Genomic DNA, 20939 nt, shown 5'->3' with positions numbered 1-20939 from the left:
GGAAATGGAGTAGAGGAACAAAAAATGAAATGCTGGAATAAAATAAACATGTCGTTTATTTTCTGTTGAGAAATGAAAGTCTTGGGTGTACACGTGTTCATTAGGCCGTTGACGACTACGCGTGTGGAAGGAAAAGGGGAATGCAATAGAGAAACACAAAGTAGCAAGCCGGCCTGGAGAAAGAGAGGGTTAAGCTTAGTAGAGAGTCGCGCACATGTCTGTGTTGATGGACCAAAAGCCGAAGGGGAGATAGAGTGAGAATGTCAGTCCAGTTCATGGAGATAGAAAAATGAGAAAAAGTCAATCAAGCTTATGGAGATAGAAAGCGTATAAAGTGTACGTACAGTCTGTTGACTTTTTGTCCCACATAGTAGCAAGTGGTGTGAAGTACGCGCGTGCGCACGCCTACCGAAACGGCAGTAGCTGGTGTGCCGACCAACCACCTCGGAAGGCAGGTTGGAAAAGGAAGAAGCTGCTTATTACTCTTTCTTTTATAGGTGTTTCCGGTGGTCTTTTGCGCATGTGTGGATTTCCTTTGAAAAGGGAAGTGACGTTGTCCATGCGTGCTTACGTGTGTGAGTATACACATGAATGTGAGTGTATGTATGCGAACGTGAATATATGTACGTGTGTGGACGTGGGCGCGTATGTTTGTGTGCGCGTATGTATATGATAAGTAATATGGCTTGAAATGTGAACGCGTGTTTTTGTGTGAAACTAGAAAAGGCTTGCGCAAGTGAAAGGAAGAAATTAGCCGTGTTCCATAGGGCCTCCTCATGGCCCCAAAAAGTTGGTAGCAACGCAAACATGCTGCAATGCTGCATACCGAAGATGAAAGGTTCATAATAAGAAGAAAGGTCCGTAATGTGGTTAAAGACATTGTCTTATAAGTAAACCAAACTCGTAGGCATTTACAAATCTTTATACTTCATCCACGGCAGAGATCTGAAGTAAAGGAGGCACTACTGTTAATGCCCAAATCGCCTTATTAGAAGACATAATAAAAAATGATTCCTTCTTCTTCGCTGGAAGAAACTGATAAATCTGAAAAGGAAATAGAAATTGGCGCCAAAAGCACGTGACATGTCTGGTTAGATTCGACCAATCAAATCGATTGATACAATGGCAGTTAGGGCTTGTATTATGACTGTAAAATTTCTTACAATATCCCTCATGGAATACGAGGACTAAAGGACAATATGATTCATAGCACTTATTTACTAAAAAAAAGAAAAGAAAACGGATGACCGTCATATAAGAAAAATAGTAGGTTTATGACGTCGTCTATCGATATGTGTGACGTCATCCAGTATGCAAATGACAACAACGTCCATAGAGAGCTTCCGTAGTAACTTGTCAGTATCTACTGTATTCTCCTCTCCATTTCTTCTCTCCCTCATCATCGTCATCTATGTAATTCGCTTACTCACACGACCTCTCTCTCATCATTCGGCCCTGATTTACGTTACTTGTCTCTTGTGATGTCATCGAATGTGCATGGTGACAAACAAATTTTAAATGGATAGGGTTTTATTTACAGCATTAGAGTAATATTAAAATATTTCCTTCTTTCTTCTTCTTATTTTTATTATTATTATTATTATTATTATTATTATTAAACTACAACCACCACTACTACTATTCGTACTGATAGCACACAAAACTATTAACACTACTAGTATTAGTTTTACAATTCCAAATGAAGATTTATCCCTATTTAATGAACTTATAATCTCATTTATAATGCTAGAGAATTAGCTAGTAATATTAGCGTATTTATATTACTTTTTTTAAAACTGAGATTAGCCATTCTTGTACTTTTTTGGAGCCACTATTCGTACTGTCATTACATCGATCACGATTACTACGGCGATTAAAATTAACTGTACTAGTACTATAACGTTAAGAATAACTACCAGCATGTACAGCTATTAGTACTGCATATAATAATAGTACAAAATCAACAATAACAACTACCGCCATTCCGTAACTATTCGTACTACCAGTACGCTATTCCATTAAAAGCACCGGTAATTATTCGTACTACTGTTACCGAATCGAGAACAACTACTACTACGAGATATAAATATTCGTACTGCTATCACAACATCAACAACAACTACTACCAGCAACGTGTTGACTATTCGTACTGATATAATTACTACTACCACTGTCGGCAGGATTACTACTGCTACTACTCTATGTCTAGTTGAGTACCGAAGCGAAAAAAAAGAAGGAAGACAACTTCGAAGCTCTCGTCTTCTCTCTCTTTCCTAATCGCGATGGCCATGTAAGAAGGCGAAGAGAAACAACCATGTAGTAAGTAGTGAAGACGAGATGGTGCGGCAAACGAGGTATCTCCTGGTTGGGAATATACCCGAGAAAATCACCAAGGAGAAAATCACGGAACATTTTAAAAAGTAAGTTTTCATATGTTTGTCTTTTTTTTTTTTTTTATTTGAGAGAGTAGAAGGGAAAACACCCGAAAAAAAAAAAAACGGGACAAAAAAAAAAAAAATCGAAAAAAAAAAAGAAAAATACACACTTCCCCTCCACCACCACCCTCTTCTCAGCAACCATAATAATATATACATATTTTTGCTATTTATTAAAAAATATTATATTATTATATAATGTACAAAACAAACCTAAAACTCCTTGTAAATATTGTTGTTTATTTCTACAAGGGTATAAAAGTTGTGTCGATAGCAGCCATCTTCTTAAAGCTTAAAACTTCAATATAACCAAAGTTGTTTATGTTTGAGTTAAAAGTTTAAAAGCCTCCCCCCTTAAAAGTATCAAACTGAACCCCCATTTAAAACTTAAACACAAGTCAAAACGCTGATTAAAAGAATACATACGTTTTATTTTTACCTTATTATTGTCTGTTATTGCTTTAAAAATCCGTTCAAAAACTGTTTTAAGCAATTTTGTAAAATTTAAATATTTTTAAAAAATATGTTTATTAATTTAAAAAGAAAATGCAATTTTAAACTTAAATAACATTCGCATTTAACCTTAAATTAATTTAAAAAGAAAAAGGGGGACGTATTAAAGGTTTCTTTACAAATAAACAAACATGTTTATTTCCGAGTGTTTATTTATATATAAGTGTTTATTTATGTTGTCTAAAATTTTATTTTAAAACCTGTTTATTTTAAGTTGAAAGCTTTCAAAAAAAGAATCTAAAACTGAAGCCCATCTCCTAAAATTTAAGCAATTTTTTTTATGAAACCTCAATTTAAAAAAATTTCAATTTTGAACTGAAATAAATTTACTATCAAAAAAAAGGGGGGGGGTAAATTATCCTTTAAAAAGTAATTTCATTTAAATGTTTCACTGATTAAAGCTGAAAAGTTCAAGTATATTATTTCACTCATAAAATTGTTTCTTACTGTTTATTATTAAAAAAATAAAATAGACAAATGTTTTTATATAAAAAATTTTTTTTTTAAATTATTGATGTAAAATGAAAAATTGAAATTAAAAACATTAAGTTTTTAATTAATTTAAAAAAATTATTTTATATTAAAAAAAAAGTGGGTGCTAATGCACCTATTTATTCGCGCTATTTTTTCAAAATAATATTTTAAAGTTTAATTAAAGTTTTACGGTGTTTGCTTTTTATTAAATTGTAAGGTTACAGTACAGAATAGATACAAAACACCCTCCCCTCCCCGTGTTAAGAATGGCTTTCTAAATAACATTATTTCAGCACGGATCAATAAGTGCACTAGTACCAAAAAGTGTGACATCAAATTAAATCTTTATTTTTCGTTAATAAATCATAAATATGCCCATAAATACAAAAAAACTGAACCCCCACTTCTCAAAATTCAACAATTATATTTAAAAATCTTGATTTTAAACATAAAAAAATTAAATAATTTAGTGACCTTTGACCTTAATTGAAGGGAGAGGGGTCTATTATAAATACGGGATTTTTATTTTTCTAATCAATAGGTGATATGAGATTTCAATTGTTTAAACAAATTTATTTGAAAAAACAAATTGTATTTCTTACTTTTTAAATAAGATTTTCAAATTAATTTTAATTTTTTATGATGCCTTTTTTCATTATTAAATTGTTAGGTGAAAGTACAGAATCACTCCCGTCCCTATTTTAAGAATGGCTTTCTACATGTCATAATGTTATTACTTAATCACATTTTAAACTGCAGAAGTCCTCAATTAACTTCTTTATTTAAAATTCGTTTATTTACTGATATTTGTTAAAGAAGTTAATTGCAACCATATTAAAGCTGAAAACTTCAATATAACCATACCAACAACTTTGATGCATATAAACATTGGGTTTGTGCGTGTGTTTCAATAATTTTAAAGCCAAAATCTTCAATATAACCAAATCTAAATATTCACTCCAAATCGTTAGTAAATTAAAATAATATTCATAAAAATTATTTCAGACAATTAATGTCTCGCATATTCGTAACTTTGATAAATGCTAATTAAATTTTAAAAAAATTAAAAAAATAATTAATAAATAATGGAAAATTGAAATAAAAATGAAATGAAAACGAATTTATATATATTAAAAAAAAAAAAAAAAAAAATGAAAGTCAACATATTTTTTAATTATTTTTCTTGAATTTATTTAAACCCGGACAACATCGAGTTTCTATTTAAAAAACGGTATTTTTCATTTATTTATTTATTTTTATTTTTTTTTTCAAAATAAAAAAATCTATATTTTTGATTTCCTGTTGTAAAATTTGATTAGTTAAATTCTTAGATGGGGGTTCGTTATTCACAGAATGTCGAACAGATGCCCTTAGTTTGTTAGATTTATTATGCTAGCTGTGTTATATATATATATATATATATATATATATATATATATATATATATATATATATGTATATATATATATATATATATATATATATATTTTATAAATTACTAACTAGCTCTACCTACGTATTGAGCACTTTTAAAGTTTAAAATTTACGCATAAATCTATTCTTTCGTATATTAATTTTATGTGAGTAAATGAAGTAGTTATATATACATATATATATATATATATATATATATATATATATATATATATATATATATATATGAAAATATGCTTATTCAATTGTATTTCACCTTTAATTTATGAAGCTCAATGTAAATTATAAAGCATACACAACATCTTTTGTCACATCAATTAAATATACGGTTTGCTATTGTAAAATACATTCAGATCTAAAGAAATTTCTCAATCTGTTTGGACCCAACTAACTACACCTGGATGGATATATATATATATATATATATATATATATATATATATATATATATATATATATATATATATATATATTAGTATTACGTGTTTGTCTTACTTTTCTCTTAAAAATAATGTCTTCCAATATGGTCAAATATTTTCATCAAAAAAAAATAAATCCGTATTTTTTTCGTCTTTCTAAATAACTTTAAGTAAAAGAATAAATGGCTTCAAACAATAAATAAAATAAAAATTTTAACAATTCAATTCATCATGCTTTTCACACACAATCTTTTTTTTCCCTCCAAGAAATCCAAAACGTATTTTTCTAAAATTTGACATAACTAAAAAGTATTTTAACATTAAAATATTTTCTTATTCTAAATTTTATTTATTTTTGTTAAAAACAAAAAAAAAAACATCTTTTTTAAAAATTATTATTTTTTTTTTTAATTGACCTAATTTCTGTTAAATAGATAATGAAGAAGCACCTCCATGCGATTATATAATTTAAAATCAAGGCATGGTGTAAAATATATCTTGTGTTACACATTAATATTTACACACATTGTAAATACACTTGTTAAATGTGTGTTGTACATAAATTGACATCGTCAATCAATTACAACTTTTTTTTATAGTTACTATCAGTATACACATATAATTAATGTGTGTGGATAGTTTCTTATCAGTTTGTACAAGCTGGGGATGGGGCATTCTATCGGATGTCTAACATTCACCAGCTATCTCTGGCATACCAACCGAGAGATCTTTTCTTATGATGACCGTCTCTTTAAGTGCACTTGGTTCATCGGGTATATTTGCCAGGTAGTTTTTTTTACACTGTTTAGTAGTAGTCTATATATGTATATATATATATAATGTACATTATATATGTATATATATATATAATGTACATTATATATGTATATATATATATAATGTACATTATATATGTATATATATATAATGTACATTATATATGTATATATATATAATGTACATTATATATGTATATATATATAATGTACATTATATATGTATATATATATAATGTACATTATATATGTATATATATATAATGTACATTATATATGTATATATATATAATGTCCATTATATATGTATATATATATAATGTCCATTATACATGTATATATAAAATGGACATTATACATGTATATATAAAATGGACATTATACATGTATATATATAATGGACATTGTACATATATATATATATATATAATGGACATTGTACATATATATAATGGACATTGTACATATATATAATGGACATTGTACATATATATAATGGACATTGTACATATATATAATGGACATTATACATATATATAATGGACATTGTACATATATATAATGGACATTATACATATATATAATGGACATTGTACATATATATAATGGACATTGTACATATATATAATGGACATTGTACATATATATAATGGACATTGTACATATATATAATGGACATTGTACATATATATAATGGACATTGTACATATATATAATGGACAATGTACATATATATAATGGACACTGTACATATATATAATGGACACTGTACATATATATAATGGACACTGTACATATATATAATGGACATTGTACATATATATAATGGACATTGTACATATATATAATGGACATTGTACATATATATAATGGTCATTATACATGTACATATGTATAATGTCCATTTATATATATGTATAATGTCCATTTATATATATGTATAATGTCCATATATATGTATAATGTCCATATATATGTATAATGTCCATATATATGTATAATGTCCATATATATGTATAATGTCCATATATATGTATAATGTCCATATATATGTATAATGTCCATATGTATAATGTCCATATATATGTATAATGTCCATATATATGTATAATGTCCATATATATGTATAATGTCCATATATATGTATAATGTCCATATATATGTATAATGTCCATATATATGTATAATGTCCATATATATATGTGTATAATGTCCATATATATATGTGTATAATGTCCATATATGTGTATAATGTCCATATATATGTATAATGTCCATATATATGTATAATGTCCATATATATGTATAATGTCCATATATATATATGTATAATGTCCATATATATATATGTGTATAATGTCCATATATATATATGTGTATAATGTCCATATATATATATGTGTATAATGTCCATATATATATATGTGTATAATGTCCATATATATATATGTGTATAATGTCCATATATATATATGTGTATAATGTCCATATATATATATGTGTATAATGTCCATATATATATATGTGTATAATGTCCATATATATATATGTGTATAATGTCCATATATATATATATGTGTATAATGTCCATATATATATATATGTGTATAATGTCCATATATATATATGTGTATAATGTCCATATATATATATGTGTATAATGTCCATATATATATATGTGTATAATGTCCATATATATATATGTGTATAATGTCCATATATATATATGTGTATAATGTCCATATATATATATATGTGTATAATGTCCATATATATATATATATATATGTGTATAATGTCCATATATATATATATATATGTGTATAATGTCCATATATATATATATATATGTGTATAATGTCCATATATATATATATATGTGTATAATGTCCATATATATATATATGTGTATAATGTCCATATATATATATATATGTGTATAATGTCCATATATATATATATATATATGTGTATAATGTCCATATATATATATATATATATGTGTATAATGTCCATATATATATATATATATATATATGTGTATAATGTCCATATATATATATATATGTGTATAATGTCCATATATATATATATATATGTGTATAATGTCCATATATATATATATATGTGTATAATGTCCATATATATATATATGTGTATAATGTCCATATATATATATATGTGTATAATGTCCATATATATATATGTGTATAATGTCCATATATATATATGTGTATAATGTCCATATATATATGTGTGTATAATGTCCATATATATATATATGTGTATAATGTCCATATATATATATATGTGTATAATGTCCATATATATATATATGTGTATAATGTCCATATATATATATATGTGTATAATGTCCATATATATATATATGTGTATAATGTCCATATATATATATATGTGTATAATGTCCATATATATATATATGTGTATAATGTCCATATATATATATATGTGTATAATGTCCATATATATATATGTGTATAATGTCCATATATATATATATATATATATATATATATGTGTATAATGTCCATATATATATATATATATATATATATGTGTATAATGTCCATATATATATATATATATATATATGTGTATAATGTCCATATATATATATATGTGTGTATAATGTCCATATATATATATATATATATATATATATATATATGTGTATAATGTCCATATATATATATATATATATATATATATATATATATGTGTATAATGTCCATATATATATATATATATATATATATGTGTATAATGTCCATATATATATATATATATATATATATATATATGTGTATAATGTCCATATATATATATATATATATGTGTATAATGTCCATATATATATATATGTGTATAATGTCCATATATATATATATATATATGTGTATAATGTCCATATATATATATATATATATGTGTATAATGTCCATATATATATATATATATATGTGTATAATGTCCATATATATATATATATATGTGTATAATGTCCATATATATATATATATGTGTATAATGTCCATATATATATATATATATATATGTGTATAATGTCCATATATATATATATATATATATGTGTATAATGTCCATATATATATATATATGTGTATAATGTCCATATATATATATATATATATATGTGTATAATGTCCATATATATATATATATATATATGTGTATAATGTCCATATATATATATATATATATGTGTATAATGTCCATATATATATATATATATGTGTATAATGTCCATATATATATATATATATATGTGTATAATGTCCATATATATATATATATATATATATGTGTATAATGTCCATATATATATATATATATATATATATGTGTATAATGTCCATATATATATATATATATATATGTGTATAATGTCCATATATATATATATATATATATATATATATGTGTATAATGTCCATATATATATATATATGTGTATAATGTCCATATATATATATATATATGTGTATAATGTCCATATATATATATATATATATATGTGTATAATGTCCATATATATATATATATATATATGTGTATAATGTCCATATATATATATATATATATATGTGTATAATGTCCATATATATATATATATATATATATGTGTATAATGTCCATATATATATATATATATATATATATGTGTATAATGTCCATATATATATATATATATGTGTATAATGTCCATATATATATATATATATGTGTATAATGTCCATATATATATATATATATGTGTATAATGTCCATATATATATATATATGTGTATAATGTCCATATATATATATATATGTGTATAATGTCCATATATATATATATATATATATGTGTATAATGTCCATATATATATATATGTGTATAATGTCCATATATATATATATATGTATAATGTCCATATATATATATATATATATATGTATAATGTCCATATATATATATGTGTATAATGTCCATATATATATATGTGTATAATGTCCATATATATATATATATATGTGTATAATGTCCATATATATATATATATATATATATATATGTGTATAATGTCCATATATATATATATATATATATATATATATATATATATATGTGTATAATGTCCATATATATATATATATATGTGTGTGTATAATGTCCATATATGTGTGTATAATGTCCATATATGTGTGTATAATGTCCATATATGTGTGTATAATGTCCATATATATATGTGTATAATGTCCATATATATATGTGTATAATGTCCATATATATATGTGTATAATGTCCATATATATATGTGTATAATGTCCATATATATATGTGTATAATGTCCATATATATATGTGTATAATGTCCATATATATATATGTATAATGTCCATATATATATGTATAATGTCCATTTTTATGTATAATATCCATTTATATATATATATATATATATGTATAATGTCCATTTATGTATAATGTCCATTTATATATATATATATATATATATATATATATGTATGATGTCCATTTATGTATAATGTCCATTTATATATATATGTATAATGTCCATTTATATATATATATAATATATATATATATATATGTATAATGTCCATTTTTTATATATATATATATATATATATATATAGTGCACTTACTGATCCGCGCTATTATATATATATATATATATATATATATATATATATATATATATATATATATATATATATATATATAATGTACCTTATATATATATATATATGTGTGTGTGGTGTGTGTACATTATATATATAATAGTTTGTAGAATAACAGATTTGGCCTAAAATTGACCCTATAGTCAGTTCTTCCAACTTTTATTAATCTAAGATATTAAGAGTTTATGTGTGCACTTACTGATCCGCGCTATTTTTTAAATCGTATTTCCAAGTTTAATTAAAGTTTGATTTTTTTTTTTTTCTATTAAGGAATTTAGTTTATTATCTCGTAGGTTTCTCGTTTATACGTAACTTTGAGAAATACATTAGAATTTTTCTTTTTGTTTTCTTTTTTCCTTTCTATTAATCCATTATTTATTAAATTAAAAAAAAAAAAAAGGTTTTTTAAAAATATATATATATATAAAAAAAAAAAAAAATCATATTTAAAAAAATTAAACGTGAACGTATTTTTAAATCATTTTGCCAATCCTTCCACCGGGCCCAACCATTAACCAACGCCAGGTAAATTAAAGCTTGTTTTTTTTGTTTTTTTTTTAAATAATTAATTTACTGAATTATTATTTCAACATCCTTACTATTTTATATAATGAAATAATAATTGGTTCAATCACAAAATATAAAATAGAATTTCTAACTTATTTAAAAAAAAAAATACTAAAATCTTGAAAGTTAATTTGATATTTTCGTTTTATACACGTGGTGTGAAAGTTATTGGCAGACTCTAATCCGTGAATGAACTAGAAAAAATATATTAAAAAATAGTACAAAAAGGAGATAATGCATGGGAGAATGTTATAATGAGAACATTATAGAACGGGTACTATACACTGAATACCTTTCCCTGTTCTCATATTATTCTCCCCTAAAAATGAGTTAATGCAAAGAACGATCGTATATCATGTCAACAGCATAGAAACGCGGGACAAGATCAAAGTGTAGTATCTGTTCTTCAGATGCTGCATTGCTGCATTGCTGCACTTCTATTTCTTGTTCTCTTTCGGTGGAGGAGAAATCCTTCACGACTGAGACAATTTTTATTTTTGTACCTTTTCTCCACGTTAAAAAACGACCCTGGTGTCTAACTCTGTCCCGTGGGGACGCATAGTAAATAGGTACTACAGGAGCACAGAAACGGAGATAGTACCTGGAACAAAGTAGATACTACAATAATGTTCCTGAATTGTGCTTTAAAATAGCATAGTTTTCATAAATGGTATACTTTCGGTTTTCAAACAAAATATATATTGAAAAATGGTACAAAAAGGGGATAATGCATGGGAGAAGGGTCATGAGAACAGAACAGGTACTACAGTGTAGTAAAAAATATATGGAAAAAGACACTGGACTTCAGTGTAGTACTACTTACACTGGAGTCCAGTGTCTTTTTCCAGATATTTTTTATTTTTAATTAAAAAATTTTTGTTTTTAAATTTATAAATGTATTCACTTGAAAAATTTTTCTCAGTGCCTAAACGATTTATTAAAAATGTATTAAATAATAATAAAATTAAATTTTTAACATTATTCATAAAATCTTCAAGGTTATAAAAAAAATTAAAATTGTAATTTAATTAAAAAATTATCATTAAAAAAAATGTTTTATTAAAACTTACCTGGATGAGAAAGCTAATTAAAGTATTTTCCGTTTTTACACGTGGATGGAAAATAATAGAAACCCATTTATTATTTATTTAAAAAAAAAAAGAAACACATTTTATGTATGCATAAAAAAATAAATTAATTTTAAAATGTCTCTGGTTTTGTATTACAATTCACAGACGTACGGAAACGTGGTCAAAAACAAAATATAACAAATGTTATCAAAGGCAAGATAAGTTACTCTTCTACCTATCTGGAAAAGTTTTTAGTGGTTTTATTCACTTTTAAACATTTAATCGGTTCGAAAATCATATGGTGTTTATCAGTATACGTGAATATGGCGGTGAGGCTGAGGCTGTGAGCTGACTGTTAAATGTGTGAAGTTTGAAAAAATGAGTTAAAATAAAAAAAAAATATATATATACAAATTACTGTTAGAAGAAACTTAAATGTCATGTAACATATGGGTTTGGGTTTCTAACAGTATTTTGTATATTTTTGTAAATATACATTTTTTTTTTTTTCATTTTGACCAATTTTTCGGACGTCTTTCGATTGTAATACAAACCCAATTTTAATTTTGCGCTTGAAAAGCATTAAAATAAAATTTAAAAAAATACTTGAATAATTTAGTTTTCGTTTCAAATTTAGTGTTAATTCAACAAAATGGTTCAATTGTAGAATAGGGACACTTTTCTCTTTTTGTTTCCCTCCATACTTTTTCGTGAATAAAATTAGTCTAAAATTATAACTTAGGAATATAAATGTATATTTCAAGTTTTCCTTACAGAACTTTTGTTTTTGAGATTTATTTAACAATTATAATATCTTATATATTTTTTTTAATTTTACATTTTTTTTAACTTTTTTTTTTTTTGTCTAAAAGAATATTTTGTTAATTTAAATATCTCAAACGCTTCAATTAAAAAAAAAAAAAAAAAAAAAGTAAAAATGGTTCATTCCTTTTTCACCTGATACCAAAGAAAAAGTCGACGACATAGAACAAAAGTGTGAGATATTCCTCCTCGAAGGTTGAATACATTTTTATGTTTTTCATTAAATTAAACACGCACATTTTTTTTTTTTTTTTTTTTTTTTTTTTAAATATCTGCCATTATTATTATTTATATTTTCGTTAACCTTAAAATTAGTTTCACTTTATATCTGTTCTTTTGCCTTGGCTTTCTTTTTTGGGAGGGAAAAAAAAGTATAATACCTCTTCTCTCATGAGCGATTTTACTTTAATATTTTTTTAACCCAAACTTCTCCCTTTTATTTATTTGTTGGTGATTGGGTTGAATTCCACCCCATCCATTAAAAATCCCTTTGACCTCGTGCAATGGGGAGAGGAAATGTGTCTCTTTAAGATAAAATCCTAAACTGCCAATCCTTCGAGAAATATTGCTTAGTTTAAAAACAAATAAAACGGACAAGACGCGATAAAAACGAAACTTGTCATCCCTTAAAAGCCAGAAATTTTCATTCTTTCCGGAAATTTAAAGGCTTCAAAATCATTTTCATATGTCCAAATTTACAACCTGTCGAACTGGATTTCTTGGTCCTAATAAATTCAAATTGTTTTCGTATTTCATAACACGTTTGGTATATATCTGTCCAACAGTGCTCAATAATACAATAGTTAAGTAAAACTAGTATATATTGAGACTGAGCAAACAATGCTTTACTATATGAGTAGAGTTGTATGGCAAGTAAGCTACAAAGAAACGTTTGTTTCACACATTATCGATTAATCCCTCTCAACTGAGGCAAATTTTATTTTTGTACTATCCGAAGTGCCCCTTTTAGATTGTCACGAAATTATATATGACGGGCGACGGGGTCGAAGAAATATTGACAATTCTTTAAATGGAGACTTCTCGAGATAAAAAGCGCAACATTCGAGGTGGAGCTTAGACACAAGAAGGAAAAAATATCGACAATACAAAAGTACTCGTGTAATTCTCAATTCAGTATGGAAAATGCATGAAAAAGAGTAAGGATTATAAAAGTTCTTTATGCCTAGGCATTTCGAAGCCATTTTGTGTGTGTGTGTGTATAGAGAACACGTTGGTATATTATTTCTATAATTTTCATGTGTAGATGTAATTACTTGGAAATGGATGACATCACAAAGGACTGTCAAAAGTTGTGGCCATAACAGCTGCAGCAGCAGCCGTACTTGCTGATCGCAACTGCTTTATCAACAACTTCGAGCAAAGTGTAGTATCTGTTCTGATACTACACTTAAATTTTGTCTGACCTCGATCAGTGGAAAAATTCTTCTAGATTGAGATTTTATTGTTGTTCCTATCCAGAGTGCTTCCTTTTTGGGAAGCTGGATTTTCCCCACATTAAAAACCGACCTTGTGTCTAACTCTGCACTCGTGGGGAGGCAAGTAAATAGAACAACTAAAGGTCAAAAAATAAATGTTATATTTTAGTGATATATATATATATATATATATATATATATATATATATATATATATATATATATATATATACACACGCATATACACAAATACTGATCCAACGGTTACAGTATGTGTATTTTCTGATTTGTTTTTTCTTACAGTATGACTTTCATTACTACTTTTTGAGAAGGTATGAATCGATATACACATCCTCCAGCTATGGGTAAATAATAGAGTAAACTGGCTTTCAAGCCTTAGTTGTGCAACTAGTCTAGGAGAAAGAAAACTCCGAAAATAAAACCAGTTGTCCTCTGCTCATTCCGGCATTGTTTCCAGTCAGTCGTCCTGGACTTAAGCAATGTTGATTCAGGAGAGATGCGGTTTGGGATTATATAACCTATGCTTCACTATAGATGCACACAAGCATCTTTACAGAGTGTGTTCGTTGTCTCGCGAGTTTATAATGGAGGCAAACTATTTTGTTAGTTTTTATTTTTAATCTATTTTTTTTTTGGGGGGGGGGATTACACTATATAGTTTTATAAGTTTTTATTTTTTTATTTTCATTTTGATAAAATAATTAATATTAATGGTGCTTATGCACTCCAGTTAATTAATAATATTCATAACTTTCAATTCCCGCATAAAGATGGAAGCATATGTTTTCCACATAAAAAAATATATTTGGCGTTTTAACGATTTCAATTCAAAAAATTATTTCTCACGAAACGCTCGTCACATTAAAAAAATAAATAAAATAAAAATTCACTTAAAAATTTTTTTAAAATTTAATTTTGAATTAAAAGTATTATTTCACAGTTGAAATTCTTTTGAAAACTCAGTCGTAAAAATTCATTCTAAATGATTTATTAGTGGAAAAAACGAAATGCATTCTAGTGGAGTTTATTTCAAACGTTCTGTTTACGCTATTGCACTTTTTATTCAAAACATGGTAGATTAATATTAAATTTAAATAATGTGTAAATTATCAAAGTTACGCTGTTACGAGAAATGTACAATTGTCTCACAATTTAAAAAATATATATATTTTAAAATCTCGTTAGATTCAGCCACTCTGAGTCGTAGACGACGAAATACGAAAATAGATTTATTCATATATATATATATATATATATATATATATATATGCGTTATTTTTCTTTCACATCAACTAAATTTTCGGTAAATTTTTATTTGGTTTCCACCTTAACATTTTTTCTTAAAAACGACGGTCTTTAACATAAAGAATTACATTGCTTAATGTCTGAAAAAATTATTTGCGGAAAATTTAAATGCGATATTCGTTTTCAGCATATTCGAAAACTGAAAAAAGGTCATTTTAAAAATGACAAAATTCATATAAAAAAAAATTTACCAAATTTTTTTTTATATGAATTTTGTCATTTTTGATAAAATTCTTTGTTCAAGACATTAATGTGAAAATGTAGCAATATCTAAATTTTACCTGAAAACAAATTTAATTTTGTTGCGGAGGCTATCCTTCCAGGCATTATCTCCTCCTTGCTGGGCGAGTTTAATTTCGAAATTCAGCATAAAAAATAAGATCACTCGACACTAGTCACAAAAAAAAAAAAAAAAAGAAAGTTTTCTCTGCATTCTCTCGCGGCAATAAAACCATATACTCTCCTTTTGGAGAAGATAATTCCTGGGAGGATCACATTCAACAAATGCTATATTTTGATTCTGGTCAATTAGCTCATAAGCCTTGCCCCAGAAGTGATCATCCACTGACACGTGTTTCGTCGTCTACGACTCATTATTAGTGAAATGGAAAATTATTCTCAACTCGCATTTGGATAAAAATGTACTTTCGTGTAATTCATTTCAAAACAAGTATCACAAAAACAAATCTCTCCCACACAAACTATATGTGTATGTGTGTGTGTGTGTGTGTGTGTGTGTGTGTGTGTGTGTGTGTGTCTATGTATGACTTTGAGAGAAAAAAATCCATGAAACAATTATAGTTATTTGGTTCGATTCAACCCTTAAAGCTTTTTCTTTCCATTGTTGCTGCTTGCTTTGCCAATTGTGCTAATGTTTTATAATTATTGATGTTTAATTTTGTATTGGAATTGTTCCCTTTTTTTCATGGTGTATCCTGTTTAAATTTTTTTTTCATGGTATATCCTGTTTAAATTTTTTTTTCATGGTATATCCTGTTTAAATTTTTTTTTCATGGTATATCCTGTTTAAATTTTTTTTTCATGGTATATCCTGTTTAAATTTTTTTTTCATGGTATATCCTGTTTAAATTTTTTTTTCATGGTATATCCTGTTTAAATTTTTTTTTTTTCATGGTATATCCTGTTTAAATTTTTTTTTTTTCATGGTATATCCTGTTTAAATTTTTTTTTCATGGTATATCCTGTTTAAATTTTTTTTTCATGGTATATCCTGTTTAATTTTTTTTTTTTCATGGTATATCCTGTTTAAATTTTTGCCACTTTTTTTCTTTTTGATCACCATGTCTTGTCATGGATCTCACCTCTTCATCTCCATGCAGGTTTATTAACCCATTTTTCTTTTTTCCGATAACGACTTGTGGATTTGCTTTTTTGTTCAACTTCCTGGATATATTTTACCTTGGATCATCTGTCAATTATGATACGCCTTTTTCTTCAATCTCACGGTTTTCAAAAAAGGAAAAAAAAAAAATCCTTTTCCAAATGTCTTTGGTTTTTCTGTGAGGAATCCGCCTGTCAAGGCGATGATCATTCCTCAAGAGGCACTACCATGGATCCACCAAATTTAATCAACCGGCAGATGATGTCCCTGCCAATAATTGGCTTTGGTTGTCAGAATCTGGAGTACCTCAAATTGGATTTCTTTTAAACATTCGACCCTTTTCATCATCACTTGCTTTTTTTTAAAAATATTATTTAGCATCCCATTTGGAGGAATATAAGAAACCTCTTCAAATTGCGTGCTAATTGGTTTTACACGGTGAACTGCTTGACATTGCTACGAAATGTTTCACGCAGAAACGCTATGCCAAATCACATCTGCTATGGAATACAAGCTCAACAGCATTTTTGGATATTTTAATCATCTTCGTGATGCCATCTGGCTTCCTATCACTCAGAGCCATAAGGATTTATCGAGCCGCCATCGCGGCCAACACATCTTTGGACTATTTTTACCATTTGCTTTTGAAATGCTACCTCTTGAGTGGACCCATTTTTTACCATCTTGGATTTCTTTCATCTTGGAATATTTCTGGATATACACTCTCGACCCTTGGAATGTTATTTGGAGCTACCTGTTTTTTGGAGTATAAATAAAAGTGGATTCTACAGAATTTCCACAAAGAGGGTCTGAGGATTTCTCAAAAGGAAATAAATCTTCAGTGATAAAATTTTTCATTTTTGTGTGTAAATTTTTTTATTTTTCAAATCCATAAAACCTGAAATAATTTTGTGAATAAAACTTGTCTTATTTTCGTCTCTTTCTCCAATCTTGACTTTCTTGCTATTTTCTCTCGCTGCCCACTCCAATGTCTCTTTTGCAGTTTTTTTTTTTTTTTGCTACTCTCTCCAATTTTTCTCTCCTTGCTTTCCAATTGATCTCTCTCTCTCTCTCCAACATTTCCTTTGTTACTATTTCTTTTGCAATTTTCTCCAACGTCTCTCTCTTTTGCAAATCTCGCCAATTAGATATTTTATTTAATTTTGATTAAATGAAGAATTTTTGTTTGCATGATTCAATAACTGACTCAATCGAAAAATACTCATCATTTTACAGGAACGGAAAAGGATGGAAATTTATTCAAATTTGACAGTTTGAAGCTTTCACAATCAATTTCAAAAGTCTTCTTTTTTTTTTCATCTAAAATACAAAAACAAAGAATCAACTCTACCTAAAAGTTATTTTTTTAGGGCTTTATCATCCAGATGTAATTTTAAAAAATGATCAAATAGGTTTTTAGTTATAAAATTTTTGCCAATCAAAATCGGGTATTATGGTTCATTTGTGCTTCAAAGCTTTTTTCAATTTTACCATTGTTATGAATGTATCACAGACCTGGCCAGAGATAGATTAATTTGGAAGTCAATTTATTAAAGCCGTTCCATACATGCTAGCATCTAAAATGAATACTAAGCTAATAAGTGCAAAGACACAAAGTAGGACGCCCCTCCACCCAAAAAAAAACCTACAAAAAATGATACGGAAGCGCAATTTTAACCGTTCATTTAAGATTTATTTCAACAGCTAACACATTAAATCTTTGTAATATGATTCATAGCATAGGACAGATCTAAAAACTGTTTCCGTGGCCAAATAGATCTTTAAAAAAAAACATGAACAAGTGTTACCAAAGTAAATTTGCTATCAAATTAGAGAATTGTGACTATTCAAAGTTGGTTGAAAATGAGAAAATTTGTCATCTTGTCTGCTATTGGTTTAGAAGGCAATTTTTACCGTGTATGATGAAAAATACTTTGAAGACGAGTGAAAAATTCTTACAAAAGTGTCACGTCATGTTGTGATTTATAAAAATCAACCACAATGGAAGCAATAATTACTAGATTAAGTCAGCTTAACGATTACCTTTTGAAAAACAGACATTACATTGAAATGCCATTTTGTTTTATTGCAACACCTAAGATATTGAATGTTCGTAATATGATTCGTAGCACAGTTATAGATCAAGCTTTATTTTATTTTTTTTTTTTTTGCATAGTAAATTTATAAAAGAAAACAGATTTTAACAAAAAATAGACTAAAATGTAACTTGATAGTTGAGCAAAAAATTCATTCACTAAAATTTTTAACTTGAATTTTTTGTTTTGTGCGTGTGTGTGTGTGTGATAGTATTTAAGTTATTTTTGATATTAAGCTCATTGATGAAAAGCCGTATTTTTATATGTATAATAACACAAATGATAAAAGTGTAGTATATTCTGATAAAATTAGATTTGTGCCTTCCAAAATTCATATTGGAACTGTTCACATGGACATATGATGTAATGGCTCAAAACATTGATTAGCAATCAGTTGGTGTTTTTTTGAGGTTGAAGGTTCAATCCTCACTCCATGCAATAATTAAGAATAACAAATTAATCCAATTATCTCTAATAACGCCTGAAGGTTTGACTAGATCTTTGGCTGATATCAAAGTGTAGTATTTGTTCTTATATTGCACTTCATTTTTATCTGACCACGGTCAGTGAACAAGAAAGCCTTCTAAGACTGAGCAATAAAAATTTTTGTTTCAATCCACATTGCTTCTTTTTTGATGGCTGGATTTTCTCCACATTAAAATCTTTTATTTAATTGTGTCCTCATGAGGAAGCAAGTGAATTGGGGATACTAACAAAAAATCCAATAATTGCAGCCATAAAACGCGAGGGGGGGGGGAAAGGACATATTTTTCTTTCCATATGCCTGAAATCTGATGCCGTAAATATGTTGAACATTTCATATTTGGTTTCGTCTTTTTGTAAAAGGATACCTTCTGCTTCTCCTGTCTGTCGTCTATAGTTGCTAACCCCACCCCTCTTTCCTGCTCCATTCAGGAAAACTGAAATGCTTTGTGCTACTTTGATGCGGGGGGGGGGGGTTGCAAACGTGCTTCTAGATTTTTTTTTTCCATTCTGTTACTGACCAGATTCCATAATGAACTCTTATAAATTCTACCATTTTTTTTCTTTTGTATAAAACAATGGTTCCCAACCTTTCATATATGGTGACCCATTTAAGAATAAGCAATCAGGAAGCGACTCCCAATCCTTAAAATATCTTGTGTATTCATTCACTTTTTTCAAAACAAACTGCCATATAGTGTGATTATTGAATTATAGATTATTCGTGAAGTAACTATACATTTTGTAAATTCACGATTAACTTACCAACTGGGGGGGGGGGGGCGGCTTTGCCCGGGCATATAAAATACGCTTAAATATGATATTTTAATTTTCTCAGATTTCTTATGTATTATTATAGTGTGATTTCAAAAGTGAAAAAAAAAAAAGTATTTGAGTGCCATCAGTTAGAATCGAAACTGAAACTAGCATTCACAGCTGGTAACGTTACCACTGTACCAACGTCACATGCATATGAACTAATTAAAATTAAACTAATATGAATCTACAAAATGTAT

At 26.8% G+C, this 20939-nt stretch overlaps 2 protein-coding genes across 8 annotated transcripts in view; one reads left to right on the top strand and one right to left on the bottom strand.

The window, feature by feature from the left end:
• Positions 1-1332, bottom strand: part of LOC145261034 (uncharacterized) — a 303129-nt gene extending 301797 nt beyond the window's left edge. The window contains exon 1 of the mRNA XM_080119179.1: positions 345-1332. The gene's annotated coding sequence lies outside the window, so the exon portion shown is untranslated. The remainder of the gene's footprint in view (positions 1-344) is intronic.
• A 347-nt stretch (positions 1333-1679) lies between these two features.
• The window catches only part of LOC145261031 (uncharacterized), a 233596-nt gene continuing 214336 nt past the window's right edge, over positions 1680-20939 (top strand). For 6 of the 7 annotated variants that reach the window (XM_080119176.1, XM_080119173.1, XM_080119174.1 and 3 more), the window contains exon 1: positions 1681-2420. In XM_080119176.1, coding sequence (XP_079975302.1) covers positions 2338-2420 — 83 coding nt within the window. In that variant the 5' untranslated portion in view covers positions 1681-2337. Of the gene's footprint in view, positions 2421-20939 lie in introns of all 7 variants that reach the window. The other variant, XM_080119170.1, reaches the window with a different exon arrangement.

The sequence above is a fragment of the Euprymna scolopes genome, chromosome 37 (genome assembly GCF_053919585.1).
Source record: "Euprymna scolopes isolate OS-2025 chromosome 37, ASM5391958v1, whole genome shotgun sequence".
Classification (NCBI taxonomy): Eukaryota; Metazoa; Mollusca; class Cephalopoda; order Sepiida; family Sepiolidae; genus Euprymna; species Euprymna scolopes.
This window is presented reverse-complemented; position numbering and strand designations above follow the sequence as displayed.